General features: G+C 41.5%; 1 protein-coding gene across 10 annotated transcripts in view; it reads left to right on the forward strand.

The window, feature by feature from the left end:
• The window catches only part of STK38 (serine/threonine kinase 38), a 42569-nt gene extending 19933 nt beyond the window's left edge, over nucleotides 1–22636 (forward strand). For 5 of the 10 annotated variants that reach the window (XM_044930700.2, XM_044930714.2, XM_044930696.2 and 2 more), the window contains 10 exons: nucleotides 267–350; nucleotides 3913–4036; nucleotides 6371–6525; nucleotides 10007–10109; nucleotides 11189–11250; nucleotides 16746–16863; nucleotides 17855–17978; nucleotides 18195–18290; nucleotides 19223–19317; nucleotides 21779–22636. In XM_044930700.2, coding sequence (XP_044786635.1) covers nucleotides 267–350; nucleotides 3913–4036; nucleotides 6371–6525; nucleotides 10007–10109; nucleotides 11189–11250; nucleotides 16746–16863; nucleotides 17855–17978; nucleotides 18195–18290; nucleotides 19223–19317; nucleotides 21779–22278 — 1461 coding nt within the window. In that variant the 3' untranslated portion in view covers nucleotides 22279–22636. The other 5 variants (XM_025270862.3, XM_044930706.2, XM_044930731.2 and 2 more) reach the window with 5 other exon arrangements.
• Nucleotides 22637–22939: the final 303 nt, after the last annotated feature.

Consider the following 22939-nt stretch of genomic DNA (forward strand, 5'->3'; position numbering starts at 1 on the left):
AAAGTGAGGGTTTTGAATTAGCTTGATCTGTTCAGCTAGGGAGCCAGAGCTATCCAGAGGTGCAGATAGATATCTGAGGGTGTTTCGGCACTGACCTCACTGTGTATAATGTATCCATTTTGAAACATTGAAAAGCATTTTGTTCTGCTTTGTTATTGCTTATATAAAAATTGCAGTACTTTTTCAGTTTAAATATGATTTCTTGTTACACATGAAAGCATTAGTTTGGCATCGTGAACTCTTGGCGTTTCTCTTATAATATTTAGGTGCGGCTTGTTCAGAAGAAAGATACGGGCCATGTGTATGCAATGAAAATACTTCGTAAAGCAGATATGCTTGAAAAAGAGCAGGTAAAGCACAATTGTAGCAGTAATTTTAGTTACCTGACGAATTTTTGTCTTCTAAAACTGTTCTTTTTGCTTAATTGAAGTGTATATTCCTCTCTTAGTTTTCTTTAGCCCTGTCATATAATATTGCTTTTCTTTCTCGCCTCCCCCACAGTAGAAGCAGTTACATATATTTTACGTACAAATAATGCCTAAGACATTATGTGCAGTCTTTTTAAAGTTGAAAATCTACTAGAGAAACATCTGCTATTTGTGTTTCGCAGTTGATCACAAGCTGTCCTTGTCATTAGGAGCAGTTTTCTGAGGTTGTACTTACTGGGGTAGCATGTTCCTTACAGAATGTTGAGGAAAGTGGTGTATTGTACCTTGGAACTGAGACTTAGGAACTAGAATTTGGAGTTTTATCTAAAATAGGTCTTAACATGCTTCATTCTGTAAATTCACGCAAACCCAGTTTGGATCTTCTGAGTGGCTTCTCACTACGTAAGAGAGGCCAGTCTTCTTTGGGAATGAATTTGAAAAAATATAATGAAGGTTTCACAGCAGTGCAGACTCATTTAATGATTAAGAATATTTTCTAAAACTTCAAATCTACTTTGCAAATAGATGTATAAGCTGCATCCAGTACTTTATGCAGAATAAGTATGATTTTAAATATTAGACAGTATATATTAAAAGTGAGAAGGCAGATTTTCTATAAATCTGATTTAATTTAGCAGAACAGATTGTAGTGGGCAATGCCTGCAAATATCCTGTAAAATACCACTTGCTACAGGAGGGCAGAGAGACCCCCCTGGAAAGGAGAGCTCCAGATAGAGAACCCCAGAGCCAGGATGGAGGCTGGCCCCACACCCAATCCTTCCAGCCGCTTGAGAGGAGCTATAATCACCAAGGCTTTTCTGCCCTTCATTTCAGTGCTAGCTCAAAATTTGGGATTTTAATTTTCTCTTTAATTTTCCTATGTTACCCAGAAGCTTTAGACTCCCAGGAATTTTGGTCAGAAGTAGCAAATACCTTGGCAGTAGATGTTCAGACATTATATGTTAACACCAACCTTATTCAAAATGCACACCAGCCTTATTAATGTATCTAAAAATCAGTGCGATAAGGGTATTGACACTGTAAGAGCTTCAGTTCATCTTGAAAAGGAGAATGTGAAGCTGTATTGATTAGTCCATATAGTTTGTATGTCACAAGTAAATTTTATTTTTACAAGATATATTTCCTGTAGTTTTAATCAAGACTCAAAGTATTTCTTTATCAAATGAATAGTAGGGTAAAATTGTAAAGAGAAGTGCACATCATAACTTCCACTTACTAATCCTTCATAGAGGTAACAGGTGGTAACAGGATGATCCAAACATGCTGTTTAAAGGCATTCTGTCAAGTACTGTACCTTCTTCAAAATCAGTTTCTAAAGACTTTCTACGTGAAGATAAAGGAAGTGTCTGTTCAAATTAGGATTTTAAATGAATTAACTTAAATTGTTAGCGCCATTGTAGCTGATGGACTCAGCTCCCTAGGGTTGATCTCAGCATGGTCCAGTTAATTTCCGGCCACAGACATGACCTGGGGCAGCTGTCTTGAGGAAGCAGGCAGCAGCTTTGTGGGGCAAATCCATCACTTCTGAGTGGGGCTGACAAAGTACAGATTCAGAGCCTGACTTCTTGTAGGTATAGGTGCCCTCTCCAGAGGAAAAAATCTTACTTGCTTTTATGAAACTGAGCAGGAATTACAGCTACCCATTTAGAGTTCTGGTTGTTATTCTCTCTCACAAGATGGAAGTTTCTGCTACCTGGAAAATGAATTTTAGAGCATAAGAGACCAGTGTTTAGCTAGTCTCTTCCCATTTCTCTTCCTGTGCGAAAGGACAGCCCCGGGTTGTGATGCCTGTGTAGAGGTAGGATGGACCCAAAGACTGTTCCCTCTGCTCTCCTAGTGCCCTGGGTCACAGCTGGCACATAATCCCCACCCCACTCAGTGTTTATGGAGCAGGGGAAAGGGAATCCAGAGCCCACCCTCCCGTAAAGTCGCCCGACTCCACCCCTAGACCTTGAGTTCTTGACTTGCTGTCTCAGCCCCAGGAGAAAAGGGCAGGGTGTGGCCACCATGCCTGCAGCTTTCCCTGTGACAAACCGTGAATGTTGCTGTTACTGTCCTGCCCTCTAAGGTGAGTGACAGGCAGCAGTGGTCACGCTTGTCCTTTCCGTGTGTCCCTGCAGTAGGCAGAGGCCTTCACAGGAGCCAAGGGAACAGGTGGGGGAAGTCAGCTTCGTGCAGTCTTTGTGTGGTAACTGACTGGGGCAGAGCCAGCAAGTGGCGTGAGCATTTCCTCAGATCTTCACTGGGCTTCATCCTAGTTTTATGGCCCCATTCCTTATCACTGTTACCTTCTTCTATTTTTCCCACCCTCATGCCATAAGTAGAGATGTAAAAATGTGAAATTTCTAAAACACTGAAGTTACTTAAAAATTTCCTTGAAAACAGTTTTAGTAGAAACTGAAAACTCAGTAGGAGTTTTAGGCCCATAGGAGTGAGCACGGAAAGATGAGGCAGGTTAGGTGTAAGACAGGAGAGAAAGCTCTGGGGTCTGTGTCCGAATGGAATAGAGCGCACCTGGCTTTGCTGAAGACATCCATTAAGACAAGCACGCAGAACATCCTATCAAACAAAACCACCACCAGGGGCTGAGTTTGCCAGTAGAAGTGCCAGTTTGTGAACTTGGTATATCTTCACCTCCAAACATTGTAGGAGGTCCCAGCCTGGAGCACATGTTAAAATAAAAACCTCTACTCAAGGATCAGCCTGAGTCGTAATAAATTTAGATCTGATTCAACCCAGTCTTGCAACTTAACAGCACTTATACAAGAAGAAAAGGGGTGGGACTTGGTGATATGCAGCAGTGTTTTGATTATTATTGTATATTTAATGTAGATGAAGTCAACTTGATAATAATAAATTAATAAAGTAATCCTCCCAAATCTTTGTCCTAGCTTGGTCTCCCTAGCTAAATATTTCAGTAAAAATAGAAAACTGGCAGTGTCATAAATGAATCTACAACTCTTCTTAGCTGTTGTCATGTTTCAGTTCAGTCAGAACTGAGTGCCTCCTGTGAGCACAGCTGTGAGCACGTACTGTGGCATCACAGCATCGGGGACTGTCAAGGCGCCGTCTTCACAGATGTCTCTGAAGACCTGAGACAGGATTTGCTTAGAGTCTCATGTTGGGGACTTTTATCAAAAAAGAATTATTAGAACAAAAAGATACGAAAAGAATGGTAATTTTAACTAATCAGAGGTTCACGTTATAGCACTGTTAAAGTTTCCATTTGCATTAAAGCCGTTGATTTTTGCCATTTTCAAGCCTTTCATCACTCAGGTTTTCATTACCGAATACCTTCAAGTCAAATGTTGTCAATTTTGAGTTCGTAGGTTTGCCTAAGCATAAGCTGTATCTTTTGCATCATCACAATTTAATACTCAACAGTATTTAAATTGTTTAAGCAAATATGCAGTCTGATAAAGCAGAGCAAGGCTTGTCATTAATCCAATGCGTGTACCTCCAGGTTGGCCACATTCGTGCGGAGCGTGACATTCTAGTGGAGGCAGACAGTTTGTGGGTTGTGAAAATGTTCTATAGTTTTCAGGATAAGCTAAACCTCTACCTAATCATGGAGTTCCTGCCTGGAGGTAATTACTTGACGATGAAAGGTCATTTTTCCTTTTTGTTTTGTGGTTTCTCTCTTACATGGATTAACCCTCCTCTCTACTTTTAACCGTGCTCACAAAGTTGCTTTCTGTATCTTTTTAGGTCTGTAAAGGAGGTCAGTAGTTTCTCTGTGCTGAGTACCTTTCTACAGCTTTAGGGCCATAAAAGTAACCTTCTCATTCATTCTCAGGATTTCAGACGGATATTTATTTTCTTTTTAAATATATAGAAATAAACTAGGAGCTTTGCCTGTCCTCCTGTCAGTCTGTTTACCCAAGTGACAAGATTGAAGCTATTACATTCTTTGCTTCAACTTTTTCCCCCCTGTAACTTATAAAGAATGAATTTCTCATTACATATATTAGTAGTCACAATCTGTTTCTTATTTCTGAAATTTAAAGTTTTTGGTAACTTGGCATGTACATCTTGTAAGACAGCTCCAAAGTAAACCCAGAATAGAACATGCGTCTGTTCTGGGGAACACAGTCTGTTTCCCAGTGAGCAGATAAAGTGTGAGCACACTGGTAGAAAAAAAAAAGAGAGAAAACTTTCTCTTTTTTTGCTTTTATACCAAAGCTAATCTAATTGTGGCATAATATTTGATCTGGTGACAACCTTTAGTTAGATCTAGGGTCATCAGTACTTTTTATTAACAGCTGATGAAGGTTAGAAAAGAATCTATATGACAGAATGAGGAGAAACTTTTTAACGTTTAGATGTCAGTTGTTAAATAGGAGTAAGAACCAGCTCAGGAACCAGCCAGCCCCTTGACGTGCGTCTCTGCAAGCCTTACGTGCACCGTCTTCCGTAGCTTTCCGTGTCCCCTGGACCCTGCTCTTTGCACTTGGTAGGGCTGGCCTGCACGGCCCAGACCCTCTGGCTTGAGCGCTCTGATCATATGGGCGCACTTGCACAGGTGAGGCCACTGGCTGCTCTCCTGGGCCACTGCGCTACGGCCACTCGGGTACCTCAGAGCTGGCCCCACTGATGTGCCTCCAGATTGAATGTGTGGCTGCCAGGAGTGATTAGGAAATCATGTTTTTCAAGTTTTGGGAGCATCTTAATAAGTGCCTTAATTTTTGCCCAAGGGTAAAAGTTAGAAATAAGCAGCATGACACACTATTAAAATCCGAGGTTTCTGTCTCTTTTCCATTTTCTAACATAAATGGCTTTCTGTGCAATGTGAACTGAATCTTTCCTGTTTCTTTTACCTTTAAACTGCTTATTCATATTTGCTTTGCTTTCGTCTGACTGTTGAATTGGATCAGAATCTTTTTTTCACCATTGTATGTTGATGGTATTAAGCAGAAATACTTAAATTTTGACTTTGCAGAAAACTAACGAAGTTACTTTCCTACTAAAATACTGACATTGTGTTGTAAAAGTTGCATAAAGCATTTTGTACCCACAAATAAGCACTGGAGAAAAAACCCCACTCGTCTTGGGAGGTGTTCACCATGCACGTTTGGGAGGCAGTTATTACAAATCCTAGTCTGTAGCATTTACTGTTCATATTTACAACAGCTTTTGTTGACTAACACTTTGCTACCTAAATCCTACTTTTTTATATATGTTCTAGTGTTCTGTGAATAGACAGTGGAAAGCTTGTTTACAGCCTCCCCAGATTTTTACATTTTTGTTTAGGCTTCCCTGATAGCTCAGTTGGTAAAGAATCCACCTGCAATGCAGGAGACCCTGGTTCGATTCCTGGGTTGGGAAGATCAGCTGAAGAAGGGATGGGCTACCCACTCCAGTATTCTGGCCTAGAGAATTCCATGGACTGTATAGTCCATGGCATCACAAAGAGTTGGACACGACTGAGTGACTTTGACTTTACTTAGCCTGTTTAATAACTGTAGTACAGCCATTGTTAGAATGTGGAAATGCCTTAGAGAAGTTGGTAGGTATTTGTGCCAAGTGAAAGTAAAGTAGCTCTTTCCCCAGTCCAAAAAATTGTCTTAAGCAAATTTATTGATTGATTGGTTTATTATTTTAGTGTGGGAGAAATTTCTTTTCTCTCTCCAAAGTAAAGTGGAAATCATTGCTCAGGGGTCAGCATCAGTTAGCTTAGTGAAAGTGTTTTGCCATCTGTGGCTGTGAATTTTAGCTTTTAAGTGTTAGAAACTGCTTACCATTTCTGCTCATGTTGGGCATTTCCACCCATAGTAGGTCATCTCTGGGACACAGCAGAGGCCTATTTAGCACCGCCTTATGGTGGCAGGTAGGGAGGACATATCTGAAAACTGGCTGTTACTCATATTGTTTTGTGTGTTTGTGTGTGTACGTGTGTGTACTTTGTACCTTCTTGTTTCCAGGGGACATGATGACCCTGTTGATGAAAAAAGACACGCTGACAGAAGAGGAGACTCAGTTTTATATAGCAGAGACAGTATTAGCCATTGACTCTATTCACCAACTTGGCTTCATCCACAGAGACATCAAACCAGACAACCTTCTCCTGGACAGCAAGGTACTGTGAGGCGTGCAGGCTGACCAGCGTGTCTCTACCTGTCTGAGCAGCCTCTGCCTTAACCCCTGCGCGACTTGTCGTAATCACAGTAGGGGAGCTGTGAGCTCCCTGGTGTATTTTCTTCCTTTTTTTTAAGGTAAGAACGGCTTATGAATTCCATAATTTTAATTTTCCTCTTAAAGAACATTTTGAAAAATTATTAAGCATAAAATTGATTTAAGTTATTTTGTAGTGAAGCCAAAGATGATCATCTTCTCATATGATTAACTACACTAACGCATCCCCTGTCAAGAACCCCTCTGCTGAGGATCCCAGCCTAGAACTAGGAATTACGGCGACAGCAACAGAAAGCTGTCACAAAGCTCAGCTTCCAGACCCTGTGCCCTGCGCGTAAAGCGGAGTCCTGCTCAGCTTCCCTGATGGCCTCTTTGTAGTTAGCTTTAGACATGCACATGAACTGAGTTGCCTGATTCTTAACTCTCAGCAAATCAGAGGAGAATCCCTGTGCTGCTGTGTTGTTGATGCTGCTTGACAAGTTACTCCACCGTCTGGACCTGACTCATCTATGAAGTGAATATATGGATTGCGAAATGCTCCAAAGTTCCTTCCAGCTTTAAAATTCTAGATTGTTGTGTTCTGGTACATAGAATTGTTTTCTAGATTGAATTCTTTTAAGTAGGAAAGTAAATTTAATTCATAGGGTATTTTCCTTTCTTACTGTCTTTTGATAACAGTCTTTGGAAAAAATCTGCAGTTTTAGTCTACTTTGAAAACCTTAATCTTTCTGTTTTGAGAGTAGTTTTGTCCAGTAATTTCTTCTGGTTAATAGTTTTTTCCTTCATTAGAAGAATAATATACAAACATAGTGGAAAATTTTAATAATACAGAGAGCTATAAAGAAGAAAAATATAATGTCATTGTTCAAAATATTTTTTTATTGTTATTTTTTATTTAAATAAATAGAGTAGTTTTGGCCGTGCTGGGTGCTTGGGCTTTCTCTAACTGCAGCAAGTGGAGTCTGTTCTCCACTTGGGCTGTGTGGGCGTCTCCCTGTGGTGGCTCCTCTTGCGGAACCTGTGGGATGTGTGGCGTCTCCCCTTGCGGAGCGCAGGCTCCATGCGGGTGGGCTTCAGCAGCTGCAGCATGCAGGCCTAGCAGCTGTGGCACACGGGCTTAGCTGCGCCGTGACGTGTGGAATCCTCCCTGACCAGGGATCGAGCTCGTGTCCCCTGCGTTAGTAGGCAGGCTCTTAACCACTGGACCACCAGGGGAGTCCCAGTAACAACTGTTTTAGTGTAATAGCTTCAGTAGCTTTCTCTCTGTGCCAGTTTATGTACAGTTAGCGTCCTCAAAGTGAATAGTAAAATGGTAACGTGTATGAGATTATTTTTCTGTCCTTAAGCTCAGATATATTTTAATAAAGTAGCAGCTCTGCTCTGTGTTGTCTTGGGTTCAGATGCCTTGGTCCTGTACCCAGTGCCTTAGTGCTGGCTTCACTGGAGGCTAAGTCTGTGTTCAAGGCCGGCAAACATACTGAAGGCCAAGAGCTGGGGACTCAGTCTAGCTGAGGAGGACTGGGGACACCTGTTTGGTGCAGACATGCTCTCTACAATATGTCAGCCCAGACTTGTAGAAGAGGGCTCATTTATGTGTTTAGCTATATTGGTTGTAAAAGTGAAAATGTAGACATTTTGAGTTCCTGCTGTATACTGAGAAGTGCTACCGAGTTCTCTGAAAATCGAGGTTTGAACAGCATTTGCTCCAGGCACTGTTTTTTAAGACTGTTCTGGAGTTGTCTAGGTAAAACATGTAATTAAAACTGTGAAACACTTCCTTGGCTTGTAGAACAGGTTATTTGCAAATCTAAAAGGGAACTAGCAGGTTAGTAGGCTCAAAGCCATCTTTGGTAGTTTACCTTTTATGCTTGTGCCTGCGTGTGTATACACACACACACACACACACACACACACACAGAGCCAAACGTAATGAGATTGAAAAAACCAAAACAACACAGAAAGCTACTCTTAAGCAAGGCTTCTGTAGCCTTGTACCCTGGGATGTTTATATGTTAGGGACCAAAGACCACAGATGGGGAGGTCACCAGGGCTCAGTCCTTGGCCACATCACTTCTGATTGTGTGACCTTGAGCAGTATAGAGTTGCTCCCAGCAGCAAGAGTTGCTCCCCTAGTTTTGGTTTTACCTCCTTATCTACCTAAAATTTTGGTAGGTGGACATTTGGTCCTGACTATAGCCATTTGGTTCATGACAAAAGTTCCTTGAAATTTGGTCCAATCCAAAACATCCATTTTATTTATTTATTTTTTTAATTTTAATTTTATTTTTTTTAATTTTCTTTTTATTTTATTTTTAAACTTTACAATATTGTGTTAGTTTTGCCAAATATCGAAATGAATCCGCCACAGGTATACCTGTGTTCCCCATCCTGAACCCTCCTCCCTCCCCATACCCTCCCCAAAACATCCATTTTAGACAGAACTAAATACCAAGGACTTTTTGGTGTGGGCCAAATGTCCCGCAGTGGAAAATCTCACCACCCCTAGAACACCCTCTTCTACCTTAGAGAACCAGGAAAGGAGCCTTACAAGCCTTAATTCTCACCATTTGTGCCAGGAAGATACCATGATATGCATTTTCTAGATGAGATCAGGGGTTGAAGACGGGTTAAATAATCCTGGTCTGGAGAGAAAGAGCTTTGACTTCTGGCTTTGGTGCTGCCATTTCACCAGCAAGCCGTTTAATGACTCTGAGTCTATGAAAGGTGGCTTAAGAATTATAAATGAGACAACACATTTAAAAGCATGGTGCCTGGCTCATAGGAGGTGTGAGTTTTCTTTCAAGAGAATGATGAAGTCAAAGACTTATGATTGGAATACAGTATGGCAACACTTACCAAGAACTGTACAATGAAGTAGATTCCCTTTGTCTTTGGAATAGTTTACTCCTTGGAATTTATCCCAGTGAAATAATTCAAGTGGAGAAAAAGCTATGTGAATAAAGACTTGCTCAAACAGCCTTTTATAAAGACCATCCTCTGTATCATGCCTGACTAGGGTTGGGAACACGGGCCCTCTCTGGCAGTGGGATGCTTATTGTAATCCACATGACTTGAGATTGGATTAAGTAGCATTGTGGGGATAGGTAGAAAATGATGTACTGAGTCATTTGATTATTATATAGATGTTAAAAACAATTTTGAAGAAACACAGAATATTGATTGAGGTAGTTTAAGAGGTAAAATTAGATACTGTGGATACACCCAAAACATATAATATTTGTATAATAGGATTTGGAGTGATCTTTAATTCATTTGCTAGTATATATTTCTCCCCATAATAAAAGCAGCAGCAGCATCCTTTGGTTGTGGAGCCGTAATGGGTAATGCACGGAGCTGGAGAGGATAATGTTGTCTTCCACATCTGTGAACGTTCATCTGTTCTTTCCCTTGTTTCCTCTCCATAGGGCCATGTGAAGCTTTCTGACTTTGGCCTTTGCACAGGGCTGAAAAAAGCACACAGGACAGAATTTTATAGGAATCTGAACCACAGCCTCCCCAGTGATTTCAGTAAGTGTTAACAGTGATGGTAGCCTTTTTATCCCTGGAAGAGCTTATTCCCCCTGGTAACCAGAATATGCAGGATGGAGTAGGAGATTCTCACAGTTCAAGTCTTTCGAGAATAAAAATACCTCACAGGTTTGCCTGTGATTTGTACTGTGTGGTGAGAGAAGATGAAGGCCACCAAATGGGTTAAGGCAGATGTCCCAACAAGCATTCTTTGGAGCTCTCCTGAGAAGGCTACAAGGGATGAACAAGGAGCAGGCAAACAAAAGTAGTAGAGGAAGAAATCCTGGGAACAACTCCAGGTTAGACTTACCATTGGTGCTTCTTTCTGTCACTGCAGGAAGAAGCTTGCAAGTTACTTTCGCTCTGTCAGACTGTTGAAAAGTGAAAGTGAAAGGGTTAGTCGCTCAGTCGTGTCCAACTCTCTGTGACCCCATGGACTGTAACCTACCAGGCTCCTGTGTTCATGGACTTCTCCAGATAAGAATACTGGAGTGGGTTGCCATTCCCTTCTTCAGGGGATCTTCCCGACCCGGGGATCGAACCCAGGTCTCCTGCATTGCGGGCAGATTTTTTACCATCTGAGCCACCAGGGAAGCCCCAAACCATTGAAACTATGTAGTAAAATTACAGTTCATCCTTGGGAAGCTATGTCTGTAGTGTATAATATATACAGAAGTCTCTGATTATGTAAGAGTTACTACTCTTGGAAATTTGATAGTAATTTGAAAAGTTGTGCATGTTTTAGGTCCACTTGAGGACCTTCGCCTCTCTCTGATGAGACTGAATTCCCTGTGATTCTGATTCAGTTCCTTGTAATTCTGTTTAAGGCCTGTCCTCCTATCTGGTCATATTATCTCCAGAGAAGTGTGGCTTAAAACTCTATGCGTGATGCTTTGAATCAATGCTTTAGCGCCTCTGACTGGGGCTTACGGATTTGGTGGGAAATGTATCATGCAGAGTTCTTGGTGTGTGGGGAGAAAAGCGAGACTTGAGGGTCTCCTGTGCCTTGAACCAGAGCCTAAAAAAGTAGTAAACATTGCTGAACTTTGCTTATTAGAACTTGTTTTCTCTACTTTTAGCTTTTCAGAACATGAATTCCAAAAGGAAAGCAGAAACCTGGAAAAGAAATAGACGTCAGCTAGTAAGTAATATCTGTGGCTTCTTAAATGCTACAAACCAAGTATGAATCAGTTTAGAAATATGCACATAAATTTGCATTTGATAAATGTTTGCAGCTTACCTATTCCTTGTTTTAAATTACCTTAAGGGAGGCCTGTCACATTGGTAGCACCAAAAGTTGTATTTTGAAGGAGGGCAGATATAAAATGAGGTTGTTTTGGTCATGACATTTTCAGTGGATGACCTCATTCTGACCTTTTACATTGGTGACAGCTGCTTTCCTTCCTCCTCTACCTTTTCCCTCTGGAGTTCTCTCAAACTGAAACTAAGTACAAATATCTACCCAGAACTTCAAGGCTGTGGTTCTCAAACTTGTGATTCACTTAGTTCGCCTGCCCCACCCTTTCCTATGTTATTGCAGAAAGAAGAACTTGGTCATTAAAAACTGGAGAGAAATTTAAGGGAAAGGCTTACTTTAATAATTCGTGTATATACACATAAAATTATGCCCCGTAAGCTTAAAAATAAATAACATTATTGCATTACCTCAGTAACATGGTGGAACTTATTTAAATAGTGCAAATTTACCACTGAAATGTTCTGTCTAGGCAAACTTTTATTCTGATTCATTGGTTCATAAATGACAATGCACATATCCCATTGTCTAGTTATTGGAAAATTATTGACCAGATGTAATAGGACTGTATATCCCTACATATTAGGCTTTGCAAGAAACCCAATAGCAAATTGAAAATAGTAAAGCTAAACTGGCAGTGGGTCATTAGAAAGCAAGAATGGCAAGGATGGAAAACTGACTAACTTGGAATGAGGATCATGTGTGTGTGTTTCTAGAAATTGTGGCATTTCTGCTTGTTGGTGTACACAGTTGTAACTTGGCAGGTTTGCCAAATACTATGTTTTGGCCAGGGTCCTTAGTAAAACAATGAATTAGGGTTCTTTGTGGTATTTCTAATAATTCATTTAATAGGTTGCTAGTAAGTACCTGTTAGTCATATGTGAAAGTTGGAAGCCTTAGGATTAAGAAAGAATCAAAGGAAAGGCTTGCATTTTTCGGATTCATTTGAGGTCCATTCAAGACCATGTTTTGAATATTATGATTTTTATGTTAAACCCGGGCCCTGGGAGAGGCATTAACCTAAACCAAACATTTTTGGAAATATAGTAAATGAGATTAATGTTTGATATCTTTTCTAACATTAATTTGGGGATACTAAAGTTTGGTATACCTATAAATGTTTAAATTTTATAGGTGGTTGAAGCACCGTTTACATAGGTTGTTAAGGATTAGGGAACATTGGGAACAAATCTTTTCACATGCCTCTATTGTCTGTCACAGAGCGATAGATCTTAGCCTTGGCTGCTCACCAGAATCACCTGGGAAACTTCAGAACATACTGATGTCTGGTCTGGGTCCCACCCCAGGAGATTGTGATGCAGTTGGTTTGGGGTATATAGTCTGGGTACCTGGTTCTTTAAAAGGGCTCTGGGTGATTCTGCTGTGCAGTCAAAGTTGAGACCCTCTACCTAAGAAACTGTTTCTTAGACAGTGGCTCCTCCATTACTGGGAGACTGATATTTATCTGTGTTTTGGAAGGTAACAAAAGGTAAGGAATCTTCTGTGATTAAAAAACAATTTTTAAAGCAAACTAAGATTAAATCTTTGGCCACTTTTATTTTGGGGGTAATTAATCTTAAATACCTTAAATTATCCTCATACTCGGAGAAGCTTCATGCCCTTTGACATAAACCAGAGAGTCATGTCAAACTTACTAGGAATGCCTTATAGGTCTATAAGGAAGGAGGTTCCACAAGTTCTACATTTGGAGTTAAATGATCTTTAATATTTACTATTCTTTAATTTGAATAAACTTAGTTTCTCATGCTCTGGTTAAGGTTCTTGCCTTTTTATCTACAGCAGAAGTGGTCATCCTCATATTTACCTCCTTTGATAACTTGGAAATAAAGCTACCGTCAGTCTTCAAAAGGCCATTTAACCCTGTGCTTTTTTGACCTTTCGTAAGTGATCCCATTCTGCTAGTGGAAGGTTAATATAAGTTAATGCTTAGTATAAATTTATTGCTCTAGGGTAAGCCTAACATAAGTAGTTGTTCACCCAGCCTGTTACTTTTCAGTCTGTTGAAAATCACAGAAAACAAGTGGAGGCTTTACCTTCATCTTTGGCTGCTTAAATTCCATTCTAATATTTGTAGTGCCAGTATGGTCCTGGGTGATTGTTAGGCCAGTAACCGATTAGGACGTAGGTATGAGTGGAAGTTGCTCAGTTGTGTCCGTACAGTCCATGGAATTCTCCAGGCCAGAATACTGGAGTGGGTAGCCTTTCCCTTCTCCAGGGGCTCTACCCAACCCAGGGATCAAACCAAGGGCTCCCGTATTGCAGGTGGATTCTTTACCAACTGAGCCACAAGGTATGAGTCAACCTTAATTTATTTATTAAACAGAGGTAAAAGTTGAAGTACATCTATGCGTCTAATCTTTGTCAGTTAATTTTTTAAAGTGTAAAATTTACAGAAGTGATTAAGAAAGAAATTAAATCGCTATTTCCCCTAAAATCCTAAATGAAATAGTAAGTTGCAACACATCTGAAATTACTCTTAACAATGAACAAAACTTTTTAAGCACAGCTGCAGTTGACACTGTAAACAACACTCAGACAACAAAAGGAAAAAAAATAGTACAGATTTTAGGTATTAAGAGCTTGAAATTGGAGGACACATCCGCCTGGAAAACAGAGGTTTGGGCAGGGGGCGGTCCCTGCTTACCTGCACTTACAGGTGGGGCAGTGAGCATGGACTCCCAGGGAGGGCTCTGGCTCCCAGGTGAGCACGTTACAGCAGTTTGGAACCTGCTGTTGCCTGCATCCTGTAACTCCAGGATTTTTTATTATACCTTAGTATCTTGAAGTTCTTTTTTTTGTAGCAAGAGATCTCAGTTTTATAATGGAAATCTTCGGACAAATAGGATTTACTTAACATCCAGCTTTGCTGGAATATATTTAGTCTAATTTGAAGAGTTTCTATAGTTTCTTAACTTTTATAATTAGAATTAAAACATTAATGCTTCTTGGGGAAAGCCCAATCCATATTTCAAACTTGAAAGATTAAAAAAGTGGCATATATGTTATTTAACATGCATATTTGAAAGAAAACAATGTACAATTACTCATATGGAAAAAATGAATTCATACCTTATCATATACACAAAAAAATTATAGATGGAAAATAAAATTTTACAAGTTTTAGAAGAAAATACAAGACAATATGTGTATGACTTCAGTAAGGAAGAGTTTCTTAAATAACATACTGAGAAATAATGCAGGTAATTAAGTACAAATTGTGAAGGAATAAGTGTATTTTACTACTTTAAAGAAGAATAATTTGTATATTGAAAAATATAAGCAAAATAAGAGGCAAGCCACATGGGCCAAACTCCTTTGGAATCATCTTCCAGTTCATGTGCGTACCTACCCTTAGTCAGATGCCCTGGAGAAACTCTTGCACCTCTGAACCAGGAGATATGTATAAGAATGTTTTATTGCATTTTCATAATAGCAGAAAACTAGAAATAACCGTGTCCATCAACAGGAAAATGGTTACATTCTGGAATAGAATATTGTTTAGCAGTGAAAATAATTGAACAACGGCCACATGTGACAACACGGTTCAAATTTAAAAACAAAATAGAGGAAAAATCAAGTAGCAAGAGAAGATTGCATGTAGAATGATACCATTTTTACAAAGCTCAAAAACAAAACTAAGATCTCAGTTTGAGAGACTTGTGGCAAAATTACTTTTTAAAATCAGAGGAATGGAATTCCATGTCGGTTCAGTGGTTAGGATTCTGAGCTTTCACTGCCAGGCTGAGTTCAATTCCTGGTCGGGGAACTAAGATTCCACAAACTGTGAGGCCTAAAAAGGTTTTGTTTTTTTTAAAGTTAAAAAAGAATTCCAATGAATCAATGATAAAAAGTGATGCAACTGGGAAAAAAGCTAATAGTCAAAGGATCTGAACAATAATTCACCGAAAAAAAAAGAAAACTGAATGTCTGATTAACAGATGAATAGGCACTCAGCCTTACTAGAGATCTTGCAAATGAAAACAGCAAGATCCTATTTCATATTCATCAGATTGGTAAAAAATTGAAGTCTGGCAAAGCCAAGTGTTGGTGAAAGTGGATCGCTAAGAGCTATCCCCACTGGGCATGTTTAAAGAGGAGGACAACTTGTCCACCTTGGAGGACAACTGGAAGATGTCTCATTGAGTTGAAGAAGCTCATAATGGAAGACCCAGCAATACTCCCAGTGCCCAGGACGTGTTACAGGAATGTTTATTCAGGTGTTACTTGTTAGAATGAAACACTGGAAGCAGCATAAGTGTCCATTTACAGAAGAATGGATAAAACCACTGTGACGCTTATATAATGTCACGGCAGCGCACAGCGGTGAAATGGGTGAACTAAGAGCCGCGTGAGTAAATCTCAAAGTCATAATGTGGAAGAGAAAAAGCAAGTTGTAGTATTGTAGAATAATACAGCACAGCATGAAACCCCTTATTAAGAGTTGAAATATGCAAGGAGTAGTTTGTCATTTATGCAAATTTCTATACAGTCATAACACAGCAACTTCAGGTTGTTATGACTTCAGTGAAGAGGGAAGGAGTCTCACTTTTCTTGTTTACATAGTTTCTTTTAAAAAGACAAATGACCTGAGAAAAGTATCACAGGTTATTAACTTTTCTTTAATATAGGTAATGGGTACGTGGATGTTGTATTGTCTGTGCCTTTTTTTTTTCCTATACATTTGCACTGTTTCATAATATTTTTTAAAACACCACACAGCTGTGGCTTTTAACTTTACAAGTTGTATAACACGGAAAGCACTTAGATCTGAGCTTTCCCCACTGGGAAGCCCTCAAACGCTGAGCACAGGAAGGCCGTGACTGCAGTTCGCCTGGTATTGCAGTCCTGGTGTGAGAGAGTAGCTTATTTGAATTTAGGAAGTAACCGCCTAAGAACTATTACATACATGTTTCAGTTTGGTAAGTAGATATTTGTAAACTTTTGACCAATAGTTTATAATTTTATCTTTAATTTCCATACGGGGGTCTACCACCTGACTAGTTCTGAGGCCTTAGGCAAAGCCATTTTGGGCGTCAGAGTTTTATCTACAGAGTCCTCTTTGCTGAGTTTTGTCATAGGCTCATAAGCATAAAAGTATCAGAGCCTGACACACACTGGGTACTCAGTCTGTTATGGTACTATTATACCTGACAGATCCCTTTGACCTCTGCCTTTGAGTAAATGGCCTCTCACTTCACTGACAAGGCTTTATTTTCATTTTGGAAGTGCTGTGGAGAGGCCTTCCTGCTTATTTAGTCTGTGGGTAGCTCCAGGAGGTCTCATAGCCTCTGGTCTCTAGAACAGAACTCTGGGCGTCCACCTTCCTGCCAGGCCTCCCTGACATGTGGTACGTGTTTCAGGCCTTCTCCACAGTAGGCACTCCTGACTACATTGCTCCTGAGGTGTTCATGCAGACCGGGTACAACAAGCTCTGTGATTGGTGGTCGCTGGGGGTGATCATGTATGAAATGCTCATTGGTAAGTCGCGTGCTTTCAGGGAACTTTTTCTGTGGGGTAAGGAAGGAGCCATGCATTGATAAGGCTGTTTCAGTTGGGGTACCTAAGTGAGCACTTCTCCCCCCATGTCTTTCACTATGAAGTTTCCTGGGTAGAAAACTCTGGGTCATCGAATGAATCCCACTGTATTCGGGCTCATGGGCACCTGTCGTGGCTTTGCTGATCATTTATCATGGTTTTCTCTGACTTTTCCATCCTCTCCATCTGGCAGCTCTTTCATTCACTGGCATTTATTAAACACCCACTGTATTCAGAGAGCCTTCACTGGGCAGTATTAGAAGCACTCTTACTTGCTGTCCCCCTTCTCTCTCAAAGCCTTCAAAGCATGGACTGCTCTGACCTCTCTCCCTCTTGCTTGGTGTATCTGTGTATTTAGGGGACGTGTCTGGCGGGGTGCCATATGCCTGAGCACTAGGAGAGCCCCGTCTGTGGTGGCCCAGAGCGAGTCCATGTAAATGACGGTGTGGCAGCGTCTGGCTGCTGTCTCCAGAGCGTGGGATGGGTGTGTGTGGAGGCGGATGTGATCCGTGCCGGGGGCAGGTGGAGCGACACGCGGTGACTGCCCTCTCCCCTGCAGTTCTCAGGCATGGGGTCACTTTTCCCAGATAAGGATGTTCCTGGAAGGGGTTATTTCTTAGTGCCGCATCCTTTTTTTCCCCTCTTGGGGCCCAGGGAGCCCCGTGTCCACAGCTCGGCTTCTGTCCTTCCTCTTGAGCCCCAGCTAGTAGCTGGCTCCCTAGTGGTGTCAGAAGCACAACTTCACTTTGGATTTGGGGGAAATGAAGAATTGGTTTAGTTGTTTCCTGGGATGAGTAGGAATCCTGTCCATGTCACATAGGAAAGGACACGTAGGATCATTAAAATTCTTTTAGAATCAAATTAAGTGGAATAATCTCACTCAGATTCAAGAGTTCTGGGATATGAAAGCTCCGAAGTTCCCTTTTCATTACAGGCTACCCACCTTTCTGTTCTGAGACCCCTCAAGAGACATATAAGAAGGTGATGAACTGGAAAGAAACTTTGACTTTTCCTCCAGAAGTTCCTATTTCTGAGAAAGCCAAGGATCTAATTTTGAGGTATCAGAGAACATTTCCCCTGTCCCCCACCTAGGCCTTTTGAGATGAATGAATCCTTTTTTTTTTTTTTTTTTTTTAGAAATTTCATCATTTCCTAGGTCTGCCCTCTGCTTCCTCCCATTTCTCTCTTTTTTTTTTTTTAAAAAGGGGGAGGTTATTCCTTTTCTTTTTCTGAGGAGACTGCTTGAGGTGTGCTGAAAAGCCTCTCTTTTCCAGATTCTGCTGTGAATGGGAACATAGAATTGGAGCCCCTGGAGTTGAGGAAATCAAAAATAATTCTTTTTTTGAAGGTGTTGACTGGGAACATATCAGGTATATCCATGTAAAAGCTTTCAGGATAATTTGAGTCTATAGCTTGCTTAATACTAATTTAGAAGCCATTACTGGCATGCCAAGTATGGGAAGAGAGCTTCTTAGAAATTCATTCAGGGTCTTGTCCTGATTTTCATTCCCGTTAAGGATTGGGAGTTGGGACTTCCTGTCAGCCATGTGCCACAGGATTTGTTGAAGCCAGCAGTTGTTTGCAGAGTGAAACACCTTTGGATTCCATGGTGAAAGGACCGCCTGAGCATCGTGTTTCACTTGCTTCTTACCTCGGACACACCAGTCTCTCTAGTGTTGGGGGCCACCAGCCGGACAGTCTGTGCCCACAGGTGGAGGCTGTTATTGGGGGGTAGAGAAGGAAGAAAGGAGTTGGGGGGGAGGCGGGGGAGCATGAAATTGTCGTGGGAGTGGGTCGTAGAGCGCTGTCAGTGTTCTGCCCACACCGCTGTAGCCAGCATTCCCTGGTTGCTAAACAGAAGATGAAGTTGTATCTGTTTCATAATTGTCCCTAATTTGCATGCTTGTGATTTGTAACCTTTGCCTTTTAGCCTCTCTACTCGGTGGCACTTCTGGTAGAAGAGGGCAGAGCCCTGCACGAAGGGACATGTAGAGGTTGAGTTTCCCTTTTCAGCAGACAGGGCACGCTGTCAGGAGTATGCTAACTTTGAATTTTAATTTCACCTTATTTTTCTTGTCTTTCTTCCTGGCTATGGATAATTGTTATATTTTTCATCACGATTTTGTTTGGATTTAGTCAGCTAGTGTGGCTGTCAGTGGTCGTAGCTTTTCAAAGGAAATAAAGGCTGCCTGTCCGTGGACAGGGTTTCCCTGTCAGTCAGATCAGGGGTCTTTCCCGGACTTTAGTTGTGACCCGTATGATTACTAACCATAGTAATTTTTGGAATGTCTGTTCTTGGCAGAGAGAGACCTGCTGCAATATCTATTGAAATCAAAAGCATTGATGATACCTCAAACTTTGATGAGTTTCCAGAATCTGATATTCTTAAGCCAACAGGTAATACCACCACCACCTCAGCTGCCTTATCAGTGCATTATGTCCCCCAAATGTGGGTGTGATGTTTACAAATCAGGGTAGAGAACATGGAGAGGAACTTCAGTTCTTCAGGCTCTTTGTAAGTATATTTCCAATGTTAATGCTGGGCAGCAAGTGAGACCTTGCCAAATGGAAAGTGAATACAAACGCCCACATTTAGACGGCTCAACCACAAAGATTTGCTCTCTTGTTTATTAAATTAAAGGTTAGGTAACCTGAAATGACAGAAGTGGGAAAATAAAACTTTAAAAATATTGTGAAAAATATGAGGTTCAAGGAACATAGGCAAGCAAATGTAGAAAATCTGCAGAATGTTCTCCAGAATGTTACGTCTTCAGTACTGAGTAGTCCATCAGGGTAAGGCTGTGAATCAACTCTGACATCTGTTTCTTTCCCAGTGGCAACAAGTAATCACCCTGACACAGACTACAAGAACAAAGACTGGGTCTTCATCAATTACACCTACAAGCGCTTTGAGGGCCTGACTGCACGGGGGGCGATACCTTCCTACATGAAAGCAGCAAAATAGTTTTCCTTGAATAGGGATCCTAAATTGAGCAGAATTCTTTGTACAACATTATGGTTTTCTTCTCACATACTCTTTTGAAAGAGTTTCCAGGAAGTTTATGGAACCCACCAACGTGGTGAACATGGTGATAGTAAGTGGATTCTCTTCCATGGCATCTGATGACCGGTGAACAAAGACAACTGTTTGTACTATGCTGGCCATGAACAGCTGTCCTGTTCTTTAGAAGTATCATGAGCCAATCTGATGTTTTAAAAAAAACCTCAAATTTTCCTAAGTTCATCAGAACGAAGGGAGAAAAACAGCCATCATCCAACTTTGAGACTGTAACATAAACTTATTATCAGCCAGTTCTGGGTTTCTGTGACATGCTTCCTGTCAAGCCCACCAAGTATTTTTTTTCTTTACGGCTAAAAGTTCGTAGTACTAAAGGAAATAAAGCAATAAAGAGCGTCAGCAGCCAGCATGCTGGCTGAAGGAAATGATCCGCCATTCTGAATGGGTGGTTATGGTGGTTTCTCCCCAGACCTCAGCCTCTGGCAAGTGGCTTTTTATAGCCTCCAATCATGGTGCACTTTATTTATGGTACTAGGGTAAAGACTCTCAGTCCATTTTGATTTATTTGCTCCTGCCCATCTAAAATACTCCTGCTGCTTTTCTGAGTGTTGATGGAGGAGCCCAGCTTGATCCATCGTTGCTCTTAGAAGGCCCAAAGCCTGCTGGGCATCACCATGGAGGCTCAGATCACATGGAAAATCCTCACCTTCTCTTCACGACTGTATCAGAAAATCCCCTTGGATATTGCCATGGACCAGCAGTACGCAAAGTGCTGCCAACAGGACCTCAGCGCCTTCCTGAGAACACAGCAGGGGGAGCCTGGGCGGAGCAGGCGGCCGGGAACCCTCTTGGCTAAGGTGCTGCTCCCGTTGTGTCTCCAGGACGTCCTGCAGCGGAGGGAGCCAGCCCAAGACGCAGTGCAGAGCCCGCCTGCAGACGCTTGTATAGCTCACGCCTCAGTCCCTGGTGCAGCCGTATTTGTATTCTCTGTTTCTCCTCTCCCAACTTCAAGTAACCATCTTGCCTTGGAATCATGATTACAAATTTTTCCTTTGCAGATGCCTTCCTGAGGGATGGTCCTCTCCACCCTAAAGGGTCACCTGCAGGCCTGGGCTGACCAGGCCTTTCTGCTGGGGTGGTCTCTGAAGAGAGACCCTCTGAATTTTAGCACGAAGTGCCTTTTCTTTCACAGCTGCCACCACCTTTAGAGAACTTATGCTGCATCAGAAAAATGTGGAGGCTCCGTATTAATGCATTATTGCTTTAAAAAATTTTGATGACTCCCTCAGCGTCATTTGCACCTATGTGATAACTTTGCATATTGCAGAGTGTCGTAGCCACGTCACAACTGGGAGACGGCTTCCTGCCAGTCTTGAGGTTGTAAACATCAGCTATGAAAGGAAAGTATGTCCTAGCTTAGCCATTCAGGACAATTTTAAAAGAGTATCAAAGTGACAGTAGTAAGTGAAACCTCTGGGTTTTAATGACTTAGAGGAAGGAAAAAGAATTTTAGGGAAATATTAACTCTGGATGAAGATCATGTGTTTGCCCCTTATTCTTTGATTCATGGTTTGCTGGTGAAAAGGAAGTGAGAGTCTTTTGTGTAACTGTGTAGTTTCTTTGGATTACCAAATAGTTGGGGCCTTGACCCCCATGTGTTTTGCAAGAGTGTGTGGTAAGCATGGGTAATGAGAACAGGAGGGCGATGGTCTGTATGTTGGAAAGTGGCATGGGATGATTTTTCTTGGTGGGGCAGGGGTTGGGGGGATGCCCACATTTTAACTTCTAAACTTCTGAATAAACTGTGTGAAAACAGTTGTATAAATTTGTGTGTTTTAGAGCAAATGTGGCTTGTAATACCAAGAGGCAGAGTGCTGGTGGCTTCTTCTCAACCCCTTTGTCTGCAAAGCATTGCAACAGCGAACGCCATCTTTAGGCAGAATACTTTACTGTCTCAGGGAAGATGGGAGCCCGCCCTTCTGAACCGGAGTTCGTGTGAAGAGACATCTTCTGTCGGCCCCACGCCCCTGCTCCTTGCACCTGGCTGTCTCAGGGCAGCGGGCGCTCCTGCAGTTCAGTGCAGTGAGGCCGAGGGGAGACCTGCTGACCCAAGTGCTGTCAGCTGGTGGGCCCTTTGTACAACTGTTTGTAGCTCAGCCCCATTTTCCCCACAAGCTGCCAAGATGGACACCTCAGCTCCTGCAGTCCACCAGAGCAGGGCTCTGCTCGGGACATGTATTGTGAGGAGCCTTCTCTGGGTCCAGGAAAGGAGCCTCGGGCAAAGACCAAGCAGGGTGGGAATCTGTTTAAATTCAGGCATCTGTTTAAATGCAGCTTAAACAGAATGTGTTGTCTTCCCGTGGCTCATGAGTTTCAAGAAATGTCGGGAACCGTTGTCTCTGGGTTCTGTCTCTTAGCGGGGAGTTAGAAAATAATAGAACTTAACTGTACCACGTACTAAAGTGAAACTGAATACTGATGTCATTCAGTCTCCTTGATTCAGGAGTACATCAGAATTTTCTTCAGTACCTATTTAAGAATTACTTTTAAAAGAGGCAAATTCCTTTGGGATTATAGGCACTGACTAGCAGATGCTGATTTCAGTGCTCATCTATATAACATAAGAATCCTCTGCCACTGATTGCTAATACTCCTTCTCTGAATCATTTCCTTGGAAAATACATTTCCTCGATCACCTTCTGTTACTCTCTCCTGGGCCTCTGTGTGTTACCCAAATGGTGTTTTTAATTGAATGCAAAAAGGATTCGGTGAATGTTTTTTCCTTTCCTAGTTGGCAAACATTTCCCTGGAATCGTCTTATCAAAGCCAACACTGACTTAAAAACTAGGCTCTATGATGCTTTTCAGGAATATTTTCAGAGACAAACATCTTGCCCACATAATACTTAAGCATCCATAAAACACAGAGCTCAATCCCAGGCACTCGAGGGAGCAGTAGGGAGCCCACTGTGGTTCTGAACCACAGATCGGTGTGAGGAAA

Source organism: Bubalus bubalis, chromosome 2 (assembly GCF_019923935.1).
Source record: "Bubalus bubalis isolate 160015118507 breed Murrah chromosome 2, NDDB_SH_1, whole genome shotgun sequence".
NCBI lineage: Eukaryota > Metazoa > Chordata > Mammalia > Artiodactyla > Bovidae > Bubalus > Bubalus bubalis.